Source organism: Papilio machaon, chromosome 1 (assembly GCF_912999745.1).
Source record: "Papilio machaon chromosome 1, ilPapMach1.1, whole genome shotgun sequence".
In the NCBI taxonomy this organism is placed as follows: domain Eukaryota; kingdom Metazoa; phylum Arthropoda; class Insecta; order Lepidoptera; family Papilionidae; genus Papilio; species Papilio machaon.
In genome coordinates, this window is record NC_059986.1 from 2,260,875 (window position 1) to 2,284,263 (window position 23,389).

The 23,389-nt window shown below is 34.3% G+C and overlaps 3 protein-coding genes across 4 annotated transcripts in view; 2 read left to right on the forward strand and 1 right to left on the reverse strand.

Moving 5' to 3' along the window:
• The window catches only part of LOC106714180 (leucine-rich repeat and calponin homology domain-containing protein), a 32,532-nt gene extending 19,770 nt beyond the window's left edge, over nucleotides 1-12,762 (reverse strand). For both annotated transcript variants that reach the window (XM_045681739.1, XM_045681718.1), the window contains exon 1: nucleotides 12,561-12,762. In XM_045681739.1, coding sequence (XP_045537695.1) covers nucleotides 12,561-12,750 — 190 coding nt within the window. In that variant the 5' untranslated portion in view covers nucleotides 12,751-12,762. The remainder of the gene's footprint in view (nucleotides 1-12,560) is intronic.
• LOC106714263 (cAMP-dependent protein kinase catalytic subunit alpha) lies at nucleotides 2,546-3,661 on the forward strand. Its single transcript, XM_014507259.2, has one exon. The coding sequence runs from the start codon at nucleotides 2,546-2,548 to the stop codon at nucleotides 3,659-3,661; it is 1,116 nt and encodes a 371-aa protein (XP_014362745.2).
• Nucleotides 12,763-13,060: 298 nt separating the features above from the next.
• Nucleotides 13,061-20,589, forward strand: LOC106714207 (elongation factor G, mitochondrial). The gene is made up of 11 exons (XM_045686597.1): nucleotides 13,061-13,232; nucleotides 13,644-13,790; nucleotides 14,247-14,566; nucleotides 15,483-15,721; nucleotides 16,212-16,591; nucleotides 16,841-17,079; nucleotides 17,623-17,784; nucleotides 18,065-18,183; nucleotides 18,815-19,027; nucleotides 19,607-19,808; nucleotides 20,447-20,589. The coding sequence occupies exons 1-11, from the start codon at nucleotides 13,158-13,160 to the stop codon at nucleotides 20,586-20,588; spliced, it is 2,238 nt and encodes a 745-aa protein (XP_045542553.1). The 5' UTR covers nucleotides 13,061-13,157; the 3' UTR covers nucleotide 20,589.
• Nucleotides 20,590-23,389: the final 2,800 nt, after the last annotated feature.

Here is a 23,389-nt window from a genome sequence, read left to right on the forward strand (position 1 = left end):
ACTGAAGCGAATGCTAAACGAGCATCGAACCTGAATACCATGCTTACATAATCACGCTGGTGACTTGCCAAGTCGTTGCGGGCCTCCACAACCTTGAACTGACTTAATTTATAGACGAACCATACAATGATATAGTAATGTAAAACCAATCTAGAGAATTGGTGGTAACTCGACAGTTGTGCGCTCAAATACCTACTACATTTTAGAATTGTAATGTAGTAAAGAATACCCTTGACATTAGAGAAAAGAAAATGAACAACTAAACCATATATTAACAAGAATTGTGACTTTCAACTTTTTTTTTAATTTAGGTCATTTTCTTCGAGCTTATGGATTTAATTCTCTTGGCAATAAAAGCGATTGATAGAATTGTAAACTTCATCACGATGGTTCAATTACTAATGTGTGTGACGTACACATGCTTGTATTCAAATGAGCGCACATTCCATCAGGGACAAAAAAGAATTGTCTTGATTTCCAACACGGGATATCAATATGTTCCAGATTTTTTTTTCACTCATCGCTGGCAAGTGGCAATCTGGCCAAAGCACACATCCATCGTCTATTATGTTATGTACGTGTTTAATGTGTCCCCATTTAATCGTCAATGGAATTGTATGTAAAATTTAAATGAGCTTGGCTTAAATATAATGATGATACAGTCTGGGTAATTTTAGGCAGTATCGTCTTCTGTTCTTTGCCCGCGAGATAATATCCGTTACGCTTGATGCATCTAGGATCTGTTAATTAGAATTGTTATTGTGCATTTTTTGTCACGTAATTTTGTCTTCTTCTTAGATAGAGAAGTATTCAACAACAATACTTTAACAAGGCAAGAACGACAGCAAAACAGTCATTAACGTCAACAATTGAGTAGGTACTCGTAGCGAGAATTACTGCTAGCTAACTTTAACATCTGGTTGAAAGGACCAAATAATTCAAGGAATACTAACAATAAATTCATAAACGTGTCAGCATGCGTCATAAATATAAAACATAGTGGCGAGTTTCACGACTGTGGTCTCGTATGAGTAGGCTCGGATAACGGTACCGTAACGAACGACTGTCGACAGCTTTATTTTGACCTACAATTGCGCCCAATTCATATAAAATAATACTCGTACAACGAATATCAAAACCGAATTACGGATAATAATTATTATAAAACTAGCTGTCGCCCGCGACTCTGTCCGCGCGGAATAAATAAAAATAAGAATTAGCCTACGTATTCTTCCATACTATGTTCTACATCTGAGCCAAATTTCATCAAGATTAAGCCGTTCCGAAGATCAGTCAAACAAACATCCATGCATCTATCCTATCCTTCTTCTTTTCAGCCAGGTAACGCCCACTGCTGGACATAGGCCTCCCCCAAAGATCGCCACGATGATCGGTCCTGTGCAACCCACATCCAGGACACTCCCGCAACCTTGACCAGATCATCGGTCCATCTTGCGGGAGGCCAGCCCACGCTGAGTCTATTTGTCCGTGGCTGCAATTCCAGTACTTTGCGGCCCCATCGGCCGTCCGTTCTGCGGGCAATATAGTCGGCCCATCGCCACTTACGGTTTATTTTTCGGGCAATGTCGCCCATTTTCATTCATCTAAACATTCGCATTTAAAATATTAGTAAGATTGTCTTTTCTATCTATTGTTTCAATTAACTTTTAACATGTGTAGGAGAAAATACGTACTGTTGACTAACGCTGTTTAGATACCAATCAACTAGATTATATTTGGCCGCCCATAGCGTAATGGTAATTTACCCGATGTATAATTTCGTTATTGGATTACAATAGATGATATGTGTTATGTGTATAGTAGTGGCGACAGCACTGCCTTCTACTGAGAATCTAACTAGTTTATACGATTATTAACATAAATATAATTCAGAAACCTAAGCAGACTTTTTCATACCTATTTATATAAACATATGGCAGACGGGAGGAGTCTTTTATTCTCGTAATTGGGCAAAGGAGGGTAAAGTTTCGCGGTACGTAGAACTCCACGTGGTGTCTGATCAATACAACAGTCGGGACGGCGAGCGGTGGCGTGACACCCCAAAACAGCTGATGCACCCTCCCGCGCGCCCCCAATGCCGGCTCACCCCCTCGCCCTCGGTCGCCGCACCCTACGTACTTTCGATCTCCGCCGATATATTCGCAAGGGTGGACCGGTATTACTTTTTCCTCGTACAGAACGAAAGTTTAGCAATGTATTAGTGAGTAATTCTGAAGGTTTCTTTCTATACGTATAACATCTTCTTCAATGTATCATTCCATTTGCCGCATAAAAGTTGTATGATTACAAAATTATACACATATATGGAAGATGTAAGACTGGATTCAAAGTATTAAAGGCATACGACACCAATAACTATCAAAGTAAAAAATATATTTAGACGTTATTTACAGGTAAGTATGTATTGCATCTCAACCAAAGTATTTCACAAGCAACCGCAAACAAGACCAACGACACGTCTTTAGAAACTCAACACGTTGAAGCGGCGCAAACTAGTCGGCTACGATACCACACGTCAAATATAATGTTTTCGAACAAGAGTTACAGTCCATCGAAAGATATGTCTTACAAAGCTAGAGACAACTCCGCGGACGTCCATGACGGTTACACAGACCAGCAGCAGCAGCAGTACCTCAAACATTTGAAGCAGCTCAAGAACGAATTCGAACAACGATGGCGTTCGACGCCTACCTTCAGTATTACATTCGACGAACTAGATCGAGTCCGGACGCTAGGCACGGGTGCTTTTGGAAGAGTCGTCCTCCTGAGACACATTAAAACTGGAAAATTCTACGCCATGAAGATCTTAGAAAAAGAAAAAGTAGTCAAGCTGAAGCAAGTTGATCATACGCTGTTTGAAAAGAGAATACTTGAAGCAATAAGGTTTCCTTTCACTGTGTCAATGGAGTTTAGTTTTAAAGATAATAGCTACATTTACTTCGTAATGCCATTCGTGTCTGGAGGTGAAATGTTTACTCATTTACGAAAAATGGTGAAATTCGAGGAACCTCTAGCAAAATTTTACGCAAGTCAAGTGATTTTGGCGCTCGAGTACCTGCACTTCTGCAATATAGTTTACCGGGATTTAAAGCCGGAAAACATTTTGATCGATAAAACCGGATATTTAAAAATCACGGATTTCGGTTTCAGTAAGATTCTACAAGGTAGAACTTGGACCTTGTGCGGTACGCCCGAGTATCTGGCGCCGGAATTAATATTGAGTAAGGGCTATGGATTTTCCGTAGACTGGTGGTCGTTTGGAGTCCTGCTCTATGAAATGAATGCGGGTTACCCGCCGTTTTATGCTAACGAGCCAATGAAGACGTATGAGAAGATTGTCGCCGGAAAATACCGATGTCCTTCGAGTTTTAACCCTGATCTACGTGACTTGGTGCGAAATACACTTCAAGTGGACATCACCAAGCGTTTCGGTGTCATGAAGGATGGTGTAATGGATTTCAAAAACCACAAGTGGTTCAGAGGAATAGAATGGGATGCTATCGTTAATTGTAGATATCCTGCACCATTTATTCCCAAATACAAATCTCCCGGTGATGCCACAAACTTTGAACGTTACGAAGAAGAAACGCTGCAACCGGCTTCATATTGTCGTTTTGAGTCCGAGTTTATAGATTTCTAATGGTTAGAGCATTTGTTATAGACCTAATTTTAAAATTGTATTAAGGATTCGAGATATTAAAGGTAGCTAAAATTATATAAGATATTTTATAAATAAAGTTTATAGTCACTACTACATATTCATTAATGTAAATTTAGTTGAATAACATTAACATTTTCTATTAGAATGATTATAACAACAACAGAAGCGGCACTCAAAACGTCTAGTGTTGTTTTTTCGCTGTTCAGTTAATATAAATCGTGATTGAGCACGTGCGTGGCCCCTTCGTATGCGCTTGCGCCGAGCGAGGGCGAGCGCAGCCGTACGACACAAGGCACGCGACACGTCTCTATATTTAGATCGTAATACATCGGAGCTGAGAGAACGATGTCAAATCGTTTATAATACCGTGCCATGATAACGTAATAACAAACGAAAACGTTGATTAATTGATGAATGAATATCGTCGTAACATATTGGCATGCGAATAAAAATCAACTTTCTCTTTCAATTGGCATTTTATAAGGAAACTAGAATTACGTCTTTGCAAGAAAGATCAGGCTTCTCGGAGATTATTTTGAGTAGTAGGAACAGATGTTGGACCGATTGCTGGTCTTAAAAGAAGGCCAGAGAGGATGAAAAATGTTCTAGCCGAATGATATCTTTGATAACTATAGATTTGGAAGCTGAATATAAAAAATCGATGCGACTGAGAAAGCATGTGAAATTGTGAGATATATTTTACGTGTCTTTTAGAACAGAAAAATTATTGGTTTACGTCGAAAACTATTTATTAATAAACAATTTAGTGTAGTTACTGTAAGAATTCGTTAAACATACAAGCGTAGGTACTATAAATCTTCTACAATGTTTGTGCATTACGATAAAGTAAAGTGTGCCAAGAATTCATATCCATTACAGACAAACTCATATCTTTCGAATACGTTCAAATCCCAAGATAAAATAGTGAGATATTGACTACAAACATAGCATTATAAAGTACCCACCAGTATTCCGAATGACCCGAATATCATTCGTTCTCTGCCAAAATTAGCGTCAGAAATGAAACGTTAGTTTCGTGTTTATATCCCAACGTAAACAAGCATATGTTTTGGTTAAAACATTATTAATCCAATGTTCAATATACATTGTATCTTAAAATCTAACATGATTATAATGAACCGACTTCCATAAGCAGGAGGTTATTTTTGTCTCTATGTTTTTATGGATCGATTTTAGGGATTCTTATATGTGTAACAATTATTTACTCTTTCGCAATTATTATTATTAGACATTATTCCATCGTTACCTGTAGAATAGTTTTATGATTTTATGTGTATAACTATCTACATGAATATAATATTAAGTTTCAGTATTCTTCTCTGACTACACAATTGCTATTAACACATAACAAAAAACCGGATTTAATTGTATTGCTTAAATCTCAGACCACACCAGACACAAAAACAGAAATTATTAGCATACAAAGACAAATTATACATGCCACATCTCCGTTATTACCACTCAAACTTAAAGGATCGCACAAACAGATTTTAGAGAATTACATATCATTAAGACCTATAAAATAATTGACTCTTTTATATTTTCATTAAAAAAATCTAAGCTGATACATTAAAAATAAAGCTGTTGACGACCTCTTTTCTCTCTTTCTGTCGCTTGTCTCTCCCTTGGGAAATATAGTTTATTTGGCTTTCAGGTGACTTGACACAGAAAACATAAAGAATAGAGTGTACTAATCAAATATGACGACTCTAAAATTTTTTTTTTAACCTTTTTATACTTAGTTTAGTAGTTTGTAATTCTTCAAAAATCTTCTACAAAAAGAATGAAAGTTATCATACGGTGTCTATGTGTATAATATAATTTGAGATACTTGCGAATTATTATATTTGGAATAGCGTGTGTTAACGGAAACTAAAGGATCAACGCCTTACAACAATGGAAGTGGTCGCACAGGCAAGGGTTGCGACGTGACCAACCAAGTGGAAAGTGCATTGAGCGAAGTTCCGTCCTCTGTAGAAATACAATGATATAATATTGTAGAAGAAAAAAATCATATACCAGTTAAGGACTACTTAATAAATAATTTATTACCAGTTTTCAAATATTGTAGAAAAATTCATCCAGTTCACATAACATAAATAAAACTGCCGCAATCAGAACTTTAGTATGAGAAATCTATTCTAAGCGACGGTTTAAATTACCATTGAGTTACTGATTGCATAATTAAATGAAAATGTTAAGCTCTTCGTCTTGTATTCAATGGTAAAATGTATAGAAAAAAACCACAATCAACCATAATAAAAAGAAGTTTTAAAGCAATGAAGGAGAACGTGAAACAATTGCATAAGATCACGAGCCTGCACGACCTCTTATTCCACTCCATCTAGTTATAACACTATTGATAGACTACCGTGAATATAGAAAGCATACAGTAGCATAGGGCTGTCGCACGTTAATATAAAAATACAGTGTAAACTCTTTATGACGAAACTCGAGCGACTGAGCATTTTCTGTCGTTATAGAGTTATCGTCATATGGAGTGAACAAAAAAACAACCAAATTAACAAGATAACATAACATAAACAATAATACCTATAATAAATATTTACTGTCTACAAATATGAACACATTTCTTCGTAATAGAGAATGGCGTATCGCTATAAAGAGTGTTTGAATATGTGAGTTTTAACGCAAACCAACCAAGTTGGGCTCACTTCAACGTTACAGGTAGTTTATTGTTATAAAGGATAACGTTATAAAGAGTTTACATAGTATATATTTTTTGTAACTAGTTTTTTTTATTATTCCATGCTGTAGTATATTTATTTCTTTACTTTGGAAAGGAGTATGTTTTTGCTTTACCTCGTTTCAAGCAAGAAATAAGAACGACAGATTATCATAGAAGAAAAGAAATGACACCGCAACACCCTAAATGTAATCAGCAAGTCGATTTTATAGCAACCCTAGGTATAACCGCATTAGGAGTTGTTAACTGAAACGATGTGGGTCAACATCGATGCAGACTGCAACGTTCGATGCAGTAACTCAAAGGGAGATAAGAGGGACGGAATAGGGTGGACAAGTATTGATTTAGACCGATTGCCCTCAGAACGAACGAATCGACCACTGACATTTGTAATTTTTCGATAGTTTAGTTTTTATTCATACGGTATCATCATTTGAGTCAGTTAAATTACTCGATAAACATAAGCTAACATTGAGGAAACATTAATACAAGAATATAATGTTGTCATAGACAGAGATCACATGTAACAGTTGCGGATTTGAATACCTAGACAGAAGTTATTTACTAAGTTGAATTCATTAGGTGATTAGTTTTTAAGTGATTGTTCCAGTTTAAAACAAGTAAAACAGCTATTTGTCTATTGATAACCTAATGAATACATGCGTCAGATAATAATAACATTTTAAGGTGTGGTTTTTGCTACAGAAGTGGTGCGATAAAAAGAAATGTAAATAAGAACACTACTTTATTGCACATCTTGTTACAAATTATAAAGGCATGTAACGAATATGATGAACCTTACGTATATAGGTTTGACATTTGTTCGACGTCTTTCATGCAATACCCAATGCGTAATAATAACTGAATATAAAGGTACTTGTGTTTATTTGCAAGGGAGCGTTAAACTCGTGTGTCTGAGTCCGCCTACATCGTTCAGCTCAAACTGTAAGAGCTAATCTAACGTTCTTAATTGAATGGATGCATTTCTCACGATCGCCAACCACTTCAGTTCGCCTGCACGCTATTTTAGAAATCTTAAATTTATCACAGATTAATAAAACATTGCATCGGTGAAAATGTTAGTGTTATGAAGTTTAGTAAAGCTATCATCAGTTTCGTTGCCTTAATCTATTCTATATATATAAAAGAAAGTTGTGTTAGTTACACCATTTATAACTCAAGAACGGCTGAATCGATTTGACTGAAAATTGGTGGGCAGGTAGCTTAGAACCAGGAATAGGACATAGGATACTTTTTACCCCGTTTTCTATTTTTTTTAATTTTTTTTATTCCGCGCGGACGGAGTCGCGGGTAAAAGCTAGTAAGAAATAAAACTTGTATTCTGTTTACAACAAACTGGTGTTCTTACGTCATTAAAGCGAATACAGTCAACAGGATAACGTTATAAAACGTGACCATATGAAAAACAAAACTGCTAGTTGGTACATCAAATACACTTTATGTAAATCTTAAAGGACACGAGCAGACAAGCCCGGCGAGGAGGAAGCCCGATACAACTTGCATACTAATTTATTACGATACTAATTTTAATCGACAACAATGTGAATGACACTCTATTCTCCTAGCAACATCAGCAAAACACCAGCATCGACATTAGTCGGGTATCTATATTAGCATGCAAGGACGCGAAGGCGTCTACGGGCGCATAAAAATGACGTGACGCCTATTGTAAAGGTAGCTTCGCCAAAAGTATGGAGTCAGCTTTACTGTCCTATGCAAATGTAGCAAAAAGAGTTTACGATCAATTCCTGCGTTTGTTTATGGAACGGAAAAAGATTTCTTGTCCTATTAAACAAGGACGGAGGTAATGAAGCAATGACATGGAAATTTTAAAAGGGGTTGTATTACAAAGTCCCTATTAAAAATACATCAAGGCATTCTGTTCAAGTGGGCATTATAAATTTAGTCCAGTCCGAAATGAATTCGTTTAAACACGTAGCCCCACTCAAGTGTTTTCGCAGTGTCTGGAATAATTTAATTAATTACTGATGAGGTAAATTTTCGCCTCATTAAAAGTTGCTTTCAGACAGGTTTTGTGGACAAGAGGCAATCTTATTTTCTTAATTATTAAATGTTCAGTTAAATAATAAAGCAACGTATTTCTTGTTTGTAAATTCCGTAACACAATTGAGCTAAATCCGAATCAGATATGGTTTAAAATTTAAAAACCTCAATCTCCGGCAGGACTTCTTCATCAAATAAGAAAAAAAACTGTTTTAAAAATATTAAAATAAATTTTTTGGAACGAAGTTCCTTATCGCGCGTTGTGAAAGGGGGCTAGACGGAAAAAATTCTTACGAAAAGTTGTCACGACACTTTTTGCTATAGTAAGTATGTTAACGACGAATGAGCGCTACTTCACCATGGCAACGACGTGACAATATATTACGAAAATTCATAGAAATAAAATGTACTTCTTGTGAAGACTTAAGTTTTTTATTCATAGAATAAACATTGGTTCCTTCATTAATTAATAGAAAGGAACTTCGTTCCATCCGGGTGTCCCTTGACACCTCTCAAGTTTTTTTTAAAAGCATTTTAAGACGTACAATTTATAAGACATCATCATAGCCAAAAGTATACTTCCAAATTGTCTTAACAAAAGCGAGTCCTGTCCACAATACAAAACAACGTCGACCGGTCGCCTAAACACTAGCGCCACTTGTACAAATTGATTTCCTTGGCTGATTGTAAAAAGGACTTCTGTCTCCTTGTTACAATCACCATAAGGTTCATATTCGATTACAATTCATATAAATCCTGGTTTGTTAGTGTTATCGTCGCTCCCTCGTATCCGGAGCGGAGTAACGCTCAGCGGACACGTTTATGCACCTGTCGCCAGTATGGCGTTTCCTATACAACTTGTATAGTGTTATTCTACACGCACACAAAGAAGAATAAAGTCTGTATTCATACTGCAGGTTTCTACTGAGGTGACACTTGTATTAACACATATTGTTCTCTGTCTTTTTTCAAAGAAAGTGATAGTGATGACAATATGTATTATACTATTCCTTTTACGTGGATAAATCGGTTTTCAATTATGATTAGCGTAAATAATTTTTGATGTCTAACTTAATGAATTATGTATAAAATTATTCAATGTTTCCATGGCAACGAAATTAAAATTATATTTAACGCTACATTTTTCATAAGTTCAATGTATAGGTCGGGTCAGGAGTCTTTCAGGAGAAAAATTCAGGTCATGCTAAGTACGAAACGAGTGTGCCGGTTGAATTAACTATGCAATTAAAGTTAGTTAATTAAAGGTACCAACTCAGGAGAACGCTCATACATAAGTTACCGGGTTCTTAGTACCTTTAATTCATCATACAGGGTAATTTGGTACATCGTGCGTAGGTCCATAAATATTCTTAGCGTTTAGTTTGTAGTCCTACTTGTACCAACTGACTTTACTTTTTAGTCGACTTCAAAAAGATCAATTCGACTGTATTTTTATGTGTGTTACCGCGATGCTCCGCCCCTGGTGCTCCGATTTTGATAAAAATTATTTTAATCTAAAGGAAGTGATTGCAGATGGGTCCCATTTTTTTTTATTCTTGACTAATTTGCGTACGTAATAGCAATGACTTTTAGCAAAAAAATAACGATTACGATTTGGGTGGTTCAAATCGCCATAGCATTAATTTGTAAACCAAACTACAATGTAATTTAAATAAGTTCTTTTGGTTGACAAATTACTTAAGACATAACTGACGTACAAAGTATGTACTTACAACTTAACGGGTGGTCTGAATGGTTAAAGATTTTCTTTCAACAAAAGGTCACTAGTGCATTTCGTCATACTTTATCACATCGTAAAGTCAAAGACATGCCAGTAGCATTAGATAACCCAGAATGCTTAGTGACATTACTATTGGGATCATTTTAAATAAATTTTCGGATTTCAATCAGAACTATATTTTCACGGACGACGCCGAGCTTTTTAATCTACTTCAAACGATAACATGGGTCTTCAAACTTCACTAACGGATTACTTTGTCTTGTTTTAGCCATTGTTAGCTTTGGTCACTAAGAAATTAAAGAAGAATTTACAATAAGAAAGATCACATAAAGACTCTGAGTGCTGTTGTTACAATATGAATCTTCTTCCACACATGTGCAGCTTTCATACGCGTCATCACTCCACTTATAGTCGTTAAAAGTGTAACCACTCGAAACTATAGCCCAGCCTTTATCAACACTTGCTATGGAACATTGAATATGTGAAACTGTTTATTGAACTATTAATGATTTATTGCTTTATATTTACAGAAGCGTCGTTATCAATAATTTCTACATCAACTACGGTATTCTGTTTTAAATACTAATATATCAATTACTTGGTTTACGATTTGAAGATCGCAGACGAATCTTTACAAACTAATTTTACAACATAAATTCAAAATTAAGACATTTATGTATTTTTATAAGTTTAATGTGTGCTTTGTCTTTTATCTTAACTCGATTGAAAGCATAATTTCGCATACAAAACTGGTGATCTTGGAAGTTGTCCTAATATCGGTAAAAAAGAATGTTCCAGTTTCAAGGTCCAAAATATTCGTACAAAAAACATTTTCTTTCTTCTAATTTTGTCTGAAAGAACAGCAAAAGGCGTACAGTTACTGCTCGTTAGCCTGTAAGAAAAATTAACGACTGCAACGAATTTACGATCGCAGAGTCATTAATACTAGATTCCGTTTTTCTCATTTTTAGGTGCAATGAAATGTGTTTAATCTTGTGATGACGATAGTTTGATCGGTATAGTATCTGATTAGATTATTCTTACTATCAACGTACAATATCGTTATTTAAGATGGCCAAGATTGATGAAAAAGTTGAACATAGTAGTAGGTGGTAGGCGTGAAACGTAAATAAAACCATTTTTAGAACGCAACATGTTGGCTGGGAACTATAAAATACGCCAGATATAGATTAAGAATAGAGATCCATAATACATTTTACCATAAACACAGATGCCATACCTTTTGTGTTGGTATTAAGCATATTTGTATACCAACATCATCAATACGAGATTACTTTCATAAAAATCAATCGTAAAATGTGGCACAGCGTCACATAGTGTGAGTACTGATGTGTACACCTATATTTTCATTTCAAATCAATCCTAATTGAATACATCTTTGAAAAGAGAAAGGGCAAAGACAACAATTTTGTACAAGGGTTTAAGCAACTGAAACCTACTTATATCAAACAATTCTTATTAGAATTATTTTTACTTTACATTTTATAAAAACCTTAGGTAAGTTCATAACAATTTAAAATTGGTTGTCACTGATAAATTACATAATTAAAAAAGGTGTTTACATATAATACATAAATTAATTTGTCACATTATTAAAATAAAAACTCTATGTGTACTGTTAAATAGGCATATTAATTAACAAGTTAATAGAACCAATCCATCAGCTAAACTAATACAGTGTCTAATTAAATTAGGCATCTAACATTACACGCCCATCCCTAAACAAACACCTACTTTTAGGCTTTTACTTGCTTCAATATTTATATATTTTACAGTAAAAAAACTAATTGGATTTAAGAAAATAAGCTGAATATTACAACTGTTACAGTAAATGGTGTTATAGCTATAAAGAAAATTATATTCGAAATAGTTAATTAATAAGAGAAATAATTATAGATCTGATATCATTTGTATTAGAGAATGTTTTCACTATCATATTATAATTATTATTTCTAATAAATGTCTTTGATATTTTATTAAGTTATGAATGAAATTTAACCACAATTAACAAATGAAAAACTAGTTGTTGAAAATCATTATTTGTATATTATTTTGGTATGGTCTTAAACAATCTTCTAAAATGATTGGAACATTGAATATATATCTCCGTTAAAATTATATGAAACCGTTACGAAAATGAGTACAGAAATAAACAAATGTTATTGAACAGAAAAAAACAAAGCTTTATCTTCGATCGATTCGATGAGATAAAGCTTATGCTTATAATAACATGAAGGCGTTGGTTGGTAAACAAAAATAACATCGAAATGAATAATGTAAATATGATAAAATGTATCAAAAAATATAATGTAGACAGAGATCAGGTCTGAATGCAAGACGGTTTATTTATAAATTTAACTTACCGGCCAAAACTGTATCACTCAAGTCAAATTTCACTGGTTTAGGAAACTCGCGCAACTTTCGTCCACTCAATTTTAATTCACCACTTAAGTAAGCATCTTCAAGAATCCTTTCCAAAGATTTCGTTAACTGACTATGAATATTATTGTGACCATTCATATTTACATTCACACTTGGCCGCAACACGGCCATATTCTTTTTGAACTGAAACGAAACTGACTTTTTTAAGTTTGTCTATGCCACTGTGACAGGGTGCATGGCAAAGAGCAAGTGGAACTAGAACAGTGCTATCGCCCAACTCTAAAGGCTGGGCTATTTTTTAGAAGCACAAGTTATGAATTGAAAAAAGAAATTAAAAAAATCTATACTATTTAATGATTGTTTTAAATTTATCTCAACGAATTTATAAGACTGTGAATCAGAATCATAGAGATTAAGCACTGCCTCTACTCTTTGAGTGGGAAAAAAACGTCAAAGTGTCGACTGTCAGTGTCACATTGACATTTAACAATGGCAATTGAATTTATGGTCGAACATAACCTATAATTCTCCACTGCAGGCTATTTCATGACTAGAAAAAGTTGTAATTAAATTAAAAAATGACTTTAATAAATATATATCGTATAGCAAATCTATCAAAGGTTTTAAAAAAATTAAATGTTTGTCAAATTCAGGTATGTTTAAATAAGTTTCTGATATTAATATTAATCACAAAAGGACTTTTTACAATATTTTAGGTTTTATTACATAATTTTAAAATACTTTGCAAAATAGACTGATTTCTTATAAAATATGATTGTAAAATAATCCAAAGACTAGATACATTAAAAGAATTAAAAATTGTAAGTGATATCTGAGGAAATTTTTCATGCCCATACAAGTCAAAAAGAAGAAATGACACAATATGACAAAGTATGTCTCAATATTTATGTAATTTTTTTATTTTATAGATGTGAAATAATAACATTGTACAGATCTACAGGGTACACAAATAGATTAGATTTAACTTAAGGCAAACCTTATGAGCAGAGGACACTGTGATACAGTTGCAATATACTATTATGTTTAGTTTTGTTTTTTTCCAGCCATATTCTTCCCATACAAAATTTGCTGAGCACAAACCTTTAGAGAGAATAAGAAATATAGGTATCTCGGCTCACATAGACTCAGGGAAAACTACTCTTACAGAGAGAATATTATTCTACACAGGTCGGATTGATGCTATGCATGAGGTGAGTTTTTGTTACACTTTTACTAGCTTATTTTCCACTTTATAAGTATTATTTAAGTCTTTATCTCATGGTTTTTTTTTGGTCACTTTGACCTTGCATGAATAATTTAAGGCAATGTAAATTAATTTTACATTGCCTTTTAATAGAAAAATAATTTGCATAAGAATGTATTATTGAGAAATATCTATCTATTTATTTACATAAACTTATCTATCTATATATCTATATATATAAAAGAAAGTTGTGTTAGTTACACCATTTATAACTCAAGAACGGCTGAATCGATTTGACTGAAAATTGGTGGGCAGGTCGCTTAGAACCAGGAAACGGACATAGGATAATTTTTACCCCGTTTTCTCTTTTTTATTCCGCGCGGACGGAGTCGCGGGTAAAAGCTAGTTTTTATTAAAAAAAGAAATAGGTAGGTACATTAAATAAAGCATTCAATTATTTCAGGTAAAAGGTAAAGATAATGTAGGGGCAGTTATGGATTCAATGGAGTTGGAACGTCAAAGAGGCATAACCATTCAATCCGCTGCAACATACACAATTTGGAAAGATCATAACATCAACATCATTGATACACCCGGCCACGTAGACTTTACGGTGGAAGTTGAAAGAGCACTACGTGTATTAGACGGTGCAGTATTAGTACTCTGTGCGGTTGGAGGAGTACAAAGTCAAACGTTAACTGTTAATAGACAAATGAAACGGTACAATGTACCATGTCTTGCTTTTATTAATAAGCTGGATAGATTAAGTGCTAATCCAAATAGGTATGTTTAGTATTTTACTTTTTAACAGTGGTAGACGTCAGCAACGACAATATCAGTTTCATGAATTGGCTGGCTCGCCCGGTGAAATATCACAACCACATAGAAGACAGGTGTTAAGGTGGAAGTAATTCCGCGTTTCGTCTGATGAGTGTGGTGCCGGAAGCCTAAGTTCTCTTTCCCTTCCCACCCTTTTCTTATAAGGAAAGGATAGGAAGGGGAGGTGGATTTGATGCAGGAGGAGATGCATAGGAAGGTTAAATATTGTCTTTTTGTGCGTCTCCTCCGTCGATTGAGGGTAGGCAACGCATCTGCAAATGCGAATGTCTTTGGGCAGCGGTCGCTTCGCCATTTCGGAGAATTCATATGGCCGATTGTTCGTTTGCCACCTTGTAATATAAAAATAAAACTTTTCACGACTATGTTTTACACTATGTATGTATGTGTATGACTATCTTCATACATTATGAAAAAAGGATATTTTTTGGCCAGTACCATATTGTATGAACTTTACGTAAAATTCTTATTGATTTTATAAGTGTTCTTGAGTTACTTATACAGAATCTAGTTAAGTGATGGTCTAAGGGCCAACCATATTTCTTTGACTTTTATAGTTCCCTAGAATCTGAATTTCTCGCTTATGAAGGTTGTCCATCAGGACCTGAAAATAGATCTCGCTTATCTTGGTTTAACTGTACTTTAGTTATTAATACAATCTTGTATCAGCAATATAAAGAAGTAACTAGCTCTGATAATATTGTTATTTATCTTACAAAGTTTGATTAACTGTCGGTTTCTGATACCATAATGTCTATTTGGAACATTTTATCTCTGTTTTGTCAAAGATATCAACATCAACGACAATATGTTACAAAGTTTTTGGTCTCAGAAATCCACAGTAAGTTGTTAATTTTTACAGAGTATTGAAACAAATGCGTTCCAAGCTGAATCATAATGCAGCTTTTCTTCACTTACCCATTGGTTTAGAAAAAGATTGTCAAGGTATATTAGATCTTGTTCAAGAGAAGGCGATGTACTTTGATGGTGATTACGGTGAGAAAGTCCGTTTGGATGAAATACCTCAAGACAGAAGAGCTGAAGTTCAGGAGAAACGTCATGAATTGATAGAGCATTTGTCAAATGTGGATGAGAAATTGGGTAAGTTATTTGTCACTTTAAAATACATTTAAGTCACTGACTGGTTATTAAACTCAAAATTCTCTGTTTGATACCAGTTTTTTTTTTGGAACGAAGTTCCTTATAGCGCGTTGTGAAAGGGAACTAGACGGAAAAAATTCTTACAAAAAGGTGTCACGACACTTTTTGCTATAGTAAGCTGTGCGGCGTCGCATGTTTCTCTGTCTGTCTCTCTCTCACTCTTATAGAAAGCAAGCCCATACATACATACAAGTAATTTTCATTTCTATTTCGCATTAAACAGTGTGGTGTCGCGACTTAAAAAAAAATTTTTTTTTTTTACAATACCTTCGCTAATTAACTGAAAGGAACTTCGTTCCATCCGTGTGTCCCTTGACACCTTTAATTTTATTTTTATTACTTTTTCAGAGGTTTAAAAAAATTACTAATATTTGAGGGATTATGTTTTTTTTAATATGTACTTTTATTTTACGTTATATTTTAATTTCAGGTGAATTATTCTTAGAAGAAAAAACGCCTACAATCGATGATTTGAAGCAGGCAATTCGTAGAACTACTTTGAAACGTGTTTTCACACCAGTACTTCTCGGCACAGCTTTAAAGAATAAAGGTGTACAACCATTATTAGATGCGGTACTTGAATATCTGCCACATCCTGGCGAAGTGGAGAACACAGCTATACTGAATGAGAAGAAAGATACTGAAGGACAAAATATATTACTAGATCCAAGTAGAAATGATAAGAAACCATTTGTCGGTTTAGCCTTTAAGTTAGAATTGAGCAAATTTGGACAATTAACTTATTTGAGATGTTATCAGGGTATGTTGAAGCGTGGTGATAATATTTTTAACGCTAGGACAGGGAAAAAGGTATGTACAATAAAAAAAAAGTACATAGATATTATGAAGAAATAAGTTCATTTAAAGAAATATGATTGAATAAAATTCAAGGAAATTGTCTTTGAAATAAATAAAAAAATATGGAAGGCATGTTCCAAAAGTAATATATTTATATTGTATCATAGTAATCGTTTCCCATATCATAGTATTTTTTTTTTATTTCAATTATATTTTTCAGAAGAAAAAAAAAATCAAAAATATAAATGCATCTTTTTATAGGTGAAAGTGTCTCGTTTAGTTCGAATGCACTCTAACAATATGGAGGAAGTGAACGAAGTGTTGGCGGGCGATATATTCGCTTTGTTTGGTGTAGATTGCGCGTCCGGTGACACGTTTGTAAATGATGGCAAATTAAACCTATCATTGGAATCTATACATGTACCAGACCCAGTTGTCTCCATGTCAATTAAACCAAGGAATAATAAAGATAGGGATAACTTCTCCAAAGCCGTAGCAAGGTATGTTAAAAACTATGAACTAGCTAAGTACACTATGTTTTAATAGCTTTTGCCCGCGAATCCGTGCGCGGAATTAATAAACTAATCTAAAGAAATTTAATTTATTCTAGACTATTCTACATCTATTCCAAATTTCAATAAGATTCGTTAAGTCGTTTTGGAAATAACTACTTAAAAACATTCATCTAAACTTTATCTTCACTTCTGCATTTATAATATTACTAGCTGTCGCCTGCGACTCTGAGTTCTGACTCTGTGTTCTTCCAGGCTATGTTCTAGATCAGGGGTTCCCAAAGATGTCGATGTTGAACTTAAATCATTGCTAATTCTCACTCTGTCTTCTTCTATTGACCTAAGTCAGAATGAAAAATAATAATAATAACAATGATTGATCTTTAAAGTAGATAATTTGGTAGTTGTGGTGAGAATTCGAACTAATAACAGAGATATAATTAACTGTTCGGAATATTAACAGGCGCGTTTAATTCGGAACGAAGCGGAACATGTGTGATTATAAAATTTGACACATTTTTATATATTTAGGTTTACCAAAGAAGATCCAACATTCCACTTCCGCTATGACGGTGACAACAAGGAGACGATAGTGTCAGGCATGGGAGAGTTGCATTTAGAGATTTACGCTCAGAGAATGGAAAGAGAGTACAATTGTCCAGTTGAGTTGGGAAAACCCAAAGTTGCCTTTAGGTGAGATTTTTTATAAGAATAACTAGCTGTCACCCGCGACTCCGTCCGCGTGGAACAAAAAAAGACTTAATTAGTACTCTATGTGTTCTTCCAGATTATGTTTTACATAAATTCCAAATTTCATCAAGATCCGTTGAGCCGTTCCGGAGATAAGTTCCAACATACATCCATCCAAACATCCAAACTTTCGCATTTATAATAGTAAGACTGTATGTATGATCGAATCCAAAGTTATATGAATTACAATTTAATATTTGAGATATAATTATTTAATTTGTAGAGAAACGATGATGTCTCCATGTTCATTTGACTACTTGCACAAGAAGCAGTCAGGAGGTGCGGGACAGTATGCAAGAGTTATTGGTATTATGGAGCCTCTACCTCCACAACAGAACACTAGTAAGGATTTTACTCTAACTTTAGCTAAACAAGCTGTCGCCCTCGACTCCGTCCACACGGAATTAAAAAAACAGTAGCCTATGTGTTCTTCCTGATTATGTTTTATATAGGACAAATTTCAGCGAGATACATGCAGCCGTTTTGGAGATACCTTCTAATAAACATCCATTTATCCATACGTAAAAATATTCGCATTTATAATATTAGATGTGGACCTCCATTACTAGAGTGGATTAGAAAATATATTTTTGTTTATCTCATTGTTTATAACAGTACGGTGACTTAGTGTTTTGTTAAAAAATTCACGGCTAGAATCGTCTTTCCTTTTTTTTACTTGACTAATGAATCTTTTTTTATTTCATTGAAAACCAAAACTTACAATATTCGTTATAAATATCAATTATTTTGAATAACAAATTTAAAAGCAGACGAACGAACCTAAATAAGCGAGAGTCCAGCGGACCGCGATATATTTCTCGCCTATAGAGGTTTCTATCCCGAGTTTCTCGCTTACCGAAGTCGTCCGGCGTGATCGGGCCATAACTCTCGCCTATAGAGGTTTCTCGCTTAACAATATTCAAACGCGCATGAGTTCTTTATATCATTTACTAATATAAAAATACATTTCCAGTGTTAGAATTCGTCGACGAAACGATAGGTACAAACGTACCCAAGCCATTCGTGCCGGGCGTACAGCGCGGGTTCATAGACACGTGTCAGAAGGGCTACCTGTCCGGACACAAGATATCCGGCGTCAAGTTCCGGCTTCAGGATGGTGCTCATCACATCGTCGACTCCAGCGAGCTGGCCTTCTTCCTCGCCGCTAAGGGAGCTGTTAAAGATGGTGAGGAATATTTAAACCCCCTTTCCACTAAGTAACCATCCTTTAATAATCTCATTTTGCAGTAGTCGCGTGATTATGATCGCGTGTGACTGCTATTTCTTAGTGCAATTATTGTGTAATATTTAATTGACAATTGTACTGGTTGTTTAACGATAGTTTATAAACTATCAAATCGAAATCGTCACATTATCTGATGCTTTAATTTTTTCTAAATATTTAAAATTCTTTATTAGCCGACATCAAAAAGAAGGAGGTTATCAATTCGACTGTATTTTTTTTATGTGTGTTACCGCGATGCTCCGCCCCTGGTGGTCCGATTTTGATAAAAAATATTTTAATCGAAAGAAGTGCTTGCAGATGGGTCCCATTTTTTTTTTTTAAATAACTAGAAGACTAGTAGATTTTTTTTGTTCTTTAAGCCGTACAAAAAGTAATAAAAAACGAGTATCAAACGTTTCCTTATTTTAACAATTTGCTTTTTAAAAAGTAAAAAAGGACAAAATTTTACGTTAAAGTTAGTAAGAAGTGGAAATTCTGAACGTGAAACTCTGTACTGTAGCAAAGTGTTTATCCCTTCAGTATTCGACAACGGCAGCTGGCAGATCCTGGAACCTATAATGTTTGTGGAGGTGACGATGCCTGAGGAGTTCCACGGCACGGTGATAGGACAGCTGAACAAGAGGGGCGGCATCATCACCGGCACTGAGGGCTCGGAGGGCTGGACCACAATCTATGCTGAAGTACCTCTCAATAATATGTTCGGATATGCCGGCGAATTGAGGTAAGGAAACAAACCAACTATATTTTTTTCGAATAAAGTTATTAAAAAAACACAAAGTATTTTACTCTAATATGATTCAACTTTTGTACTAATTCAAAATGTTAATATTACTAGCTGTCACACGCGACTCCGTCTGCGCGGATTAAAAAAAATTGTTAGTAGTCTGTGTTCTTTCAGACTATTTTCTACATTTAGACGGTCTGTTGCTCGTTTGCCCCCTTCTCCTATAAAACAAAAAAAAAAAATTGTGCCAAATTTCATCAAAATCTATTAAGCGGTTCCGAAGATACCTTCAAAAAAAGAAAGAAACAAACAAACATCCGTCCGTCCATTCATCCATCCATCATTACATAAAGAGCTATTTTTTTAATGTTCCCAGAACATTCAATATTGTAATTCCTTTCCAACTTCTCTGTTTGAAAACTTTTTTTAACAATGATAGACGCCAGCAACAATCTGTTGTACGAATGTGCTCACGTACGCATACATATTCGCTTTCTGTACATCCATCCATCCATCATTCTATACAGCGGACTTCGCTATTTAGGCGGATTTTGATGATATAAAAAATATACATTGCACTAGTTTTTGACACAATCGTACATAAAGTCAAACTGTACATTTTTTTTTATATATAGATCAATGACACAAGGCAAAGGTGAGTTCAGTATGGAATACAGTCGCTACTCGCCGTGTCTGCCCGACGTGCAGGAACAACTCATCAGGAAGTACCAGGAGGAGATGGGCATATTGCCCGACCAGAAGAAGAAGAAAAATTAAATCCGCCTTCATCAATTATAGATTAATTTAATTTATAAATTATTATAAGTGTATAATAGATCTAATGTGAATAAATGTTTTCATGTATTTTAATTTTGTTTTATTAATAACTAGCTATCGCCCGCGACTTTCAACGTGGAATAAAAAAAACGTATTGAATAGCCTATGTGTTCTTCCTGACATGATCTACATCTATGTCAAATTTCATCAATATCCGTACAGCCCTTACGGAGATACCTTCTAAAAAACATTCATCCATCCATCCAAACTTTCGTATTTATAATATTAGTAAGATTAATAATATACGATAGTTACATTTATAAGTCAATTAATAGCCATATTTAAGTCGCATTAACTAAGTTAAGCCTAACATAATTCAGGGGTGATTGGGCCTTATTCAACCATGTTGGCCGACGTGTTGCTTGAAAAATACTTATAAAAAAATAAAGCAACATCTTCAGAGTACACCTTCGTTTAAAAATATCCTTGTATTTTTAATCGAGGGTGGCGCAGTCTGAGTTGACAATTTAAGTCGATCCAACATTGACTTACATAGTTAGATTACTGAATGATGCGACATTTACACGTTAACTTAAGTTAAATATCATATCTCTTACTCTCTCATTCTCTATCTATCTCTCATTCTCTATCTCGTACCATGTCAGTTAAAAGAAAATTAAAAACCAATACTAGAAAAAAAAGACAAATAAGGTTTGTTAACTCGTGTTAAAAATCATTGCTGTAGTTTGTAACATGTCGAAACTGAGTTCTGTCGATTAACAACCTGACTATTACTGGTAATTAATAACGTCTTAAGAGTTATTTAATTACTGGATGGGCAGTAATTAGTATGTAATTGATATTGAATTTAGCTTGGGAAATTGCTAAAAGGAATTTAATTTTGGCTGCAATGTTTTAGACCCATGTTATAACAAGTTAATAAAAGTTAAGGCACCTTCGTCCACTCCTCGTCGGCTGCACGTTTTAACTACGTTTGATGGCTCATTTGTTAATGTACACATAATGTGTTGTCAAGAATTTGCAACTTTTCTTAGAGAATAGACTATTTCGAATGATTTAACCCATCTGAGTTTTACTAGAAACTTAATTAAAGTATATAGCCGAACATAACTTTTACGGAGTCGTAAAATGCAATTTTGTAATTTTAGACCTTAACAAAGTTGCTTTTTAATGAATGCATTAACCTTCCTGAAGATTTCTTATTAAATTCAGCTTAAAACTCACAGGAAACTTTAATTAAATTTAGTATTAACTTAGATAATTCTCTAACACACTATCGCCGTTCTGTCTTAAATTATTGTATGTACTAGTTTTTTTTTTTATTATTAAGACTAAGCTGAAGGTAATTCGCATCGGACTTTATGGTGAAAGAAAATAAAGATTAAAACATTCGTTAACTTTCAATAAGTGGCTATGATTATCAATGAATTTAAAATTGTCTCCGTTATGGTTCAGCTTTTTATTTAATATTTATATATTGTAAATAATCTAAAGTTATTTAAAAACTGTCAGTGTAGATTTTTCCTAAGAAATCTGCACTTAAGTGAATCAATTAAGAAGGCGGACTGTTACTGGATGCACTTTCGTGTCTAATTAAAATAATTAAAATTTGTGTGCTATAATTTTTTTCGTTTGTTTCTGGCGTTTACTTAATTACGAATTCTACTAACTCTAGTCCCATAGTACGACTGAACATGTCCGTTCAATAAACGTTCACCGCCCCATGACCCAATTGCGAACCAATCATGAGGAAAAGCGAATTTTCCTTAATTAGTGCCAACTGATTACTTCCCTAAGTATATTTGTAACAATCCGTACCATATTACAGAAATACTACAATATATGTACATCTTACAGTGGATTTTTATTGCTGTTATAAACTAACCAAGAATTATAATTCTGGCCTGGGAGCGCTTCAATCGGTTTCATTACATAACTTTCTAATGTGCGCAAAAAAAAAGTTGCTTGTTTTTCTGAAGCGTGGCGAGGATATTTATATTTCTGGTTAGGTTATACACTTATATACATATCGTTGTCTCTGTTTCCTCAAAGGGAATATGAGGGATGACAATACAAGTAAAGTTGCAGTCGAAACATTGCTGGATGTTTGTTGTTCTACTGCAATGTATCACTCATTTGTTATTTAATTTAAGATTTCCAATTACAAACAAAAATCACAATTTTTGACTTATAATATATGATACTTACCTATGTAATATATATTTTTGTTATACTAAAATTAATCTTTTCTAAAAGCGTAGCATTCGTAGCATTGTTTGACTCGTTGACTGCCTTTTATTGAGTGCTTGTATGCGTACATAACAAGGATCTCTTTGTTACATGTTTTTGAGTACTATTACATGTTGAATCGTTGGTAGCATCAGTTTTTCCGTTCAATTATGACTTTGCCTTCAAAAGTGTGGCGTACTATTTAACTTTCGACAACATTACTTAACATGAGGTAAGAAATATCCATATGTCATAATTTAATATACCAGTAATGTTATGTTAGTAATGTTCATTTTCACACACAATACGAGTATTATTTAGCTCTACTGTTTTCAATAATTAGTATACTTCAAATGTTATGTGTAAACGGATTAGTAAAGCAAGTAATTCTCCTTTTGAACCTAGTGTAGGATCCGAATACAAAAGACAAAGAGATAAAGGGCCAGTCATGGTATTAATTTAGTCTGAGCATCGCGTATTCCGACGATGTATTGGAAAGTAAATTGTATTCAGGTAAATGAACAATAACTAATTTAAATCTTACTGAAATT

What these genes read in the sequence shown, in the direction of transcription:
- LOC106714263 (XM_014507259.2), top strand. Translation starts at nt 2,546, where the DNA reads ATGTTTTCGAACAAGAGTTACAGTCCATCGAAAGATATGTCTTACAAA.
- LOC106714207 (XM_045686597.1), top strand. Translation starts at nt 13,158, where the DNA reads ATGACTTTAATAAATATATATCGTATAGCAAATCTATCAAAGGTTTTA. An exon ending in TAAATGTTTGTCAAATTCAG is followed by an intron (nt 13,233 to 13,643) that starts GTATGTTTAAAT and finishes GTTTTTTTCCAG; the next exon opens with CCATATTCTTCCCATACAAA. An exon ending in TTCTCCAAAGCCGTAGCAAG is followed by an intron (nt 17,080 to 17,622) that starts GTATGTTAAAAA and finishes TTATATATTTAG; the next exon opens with GTTTACCAAAGAAGATCCAA.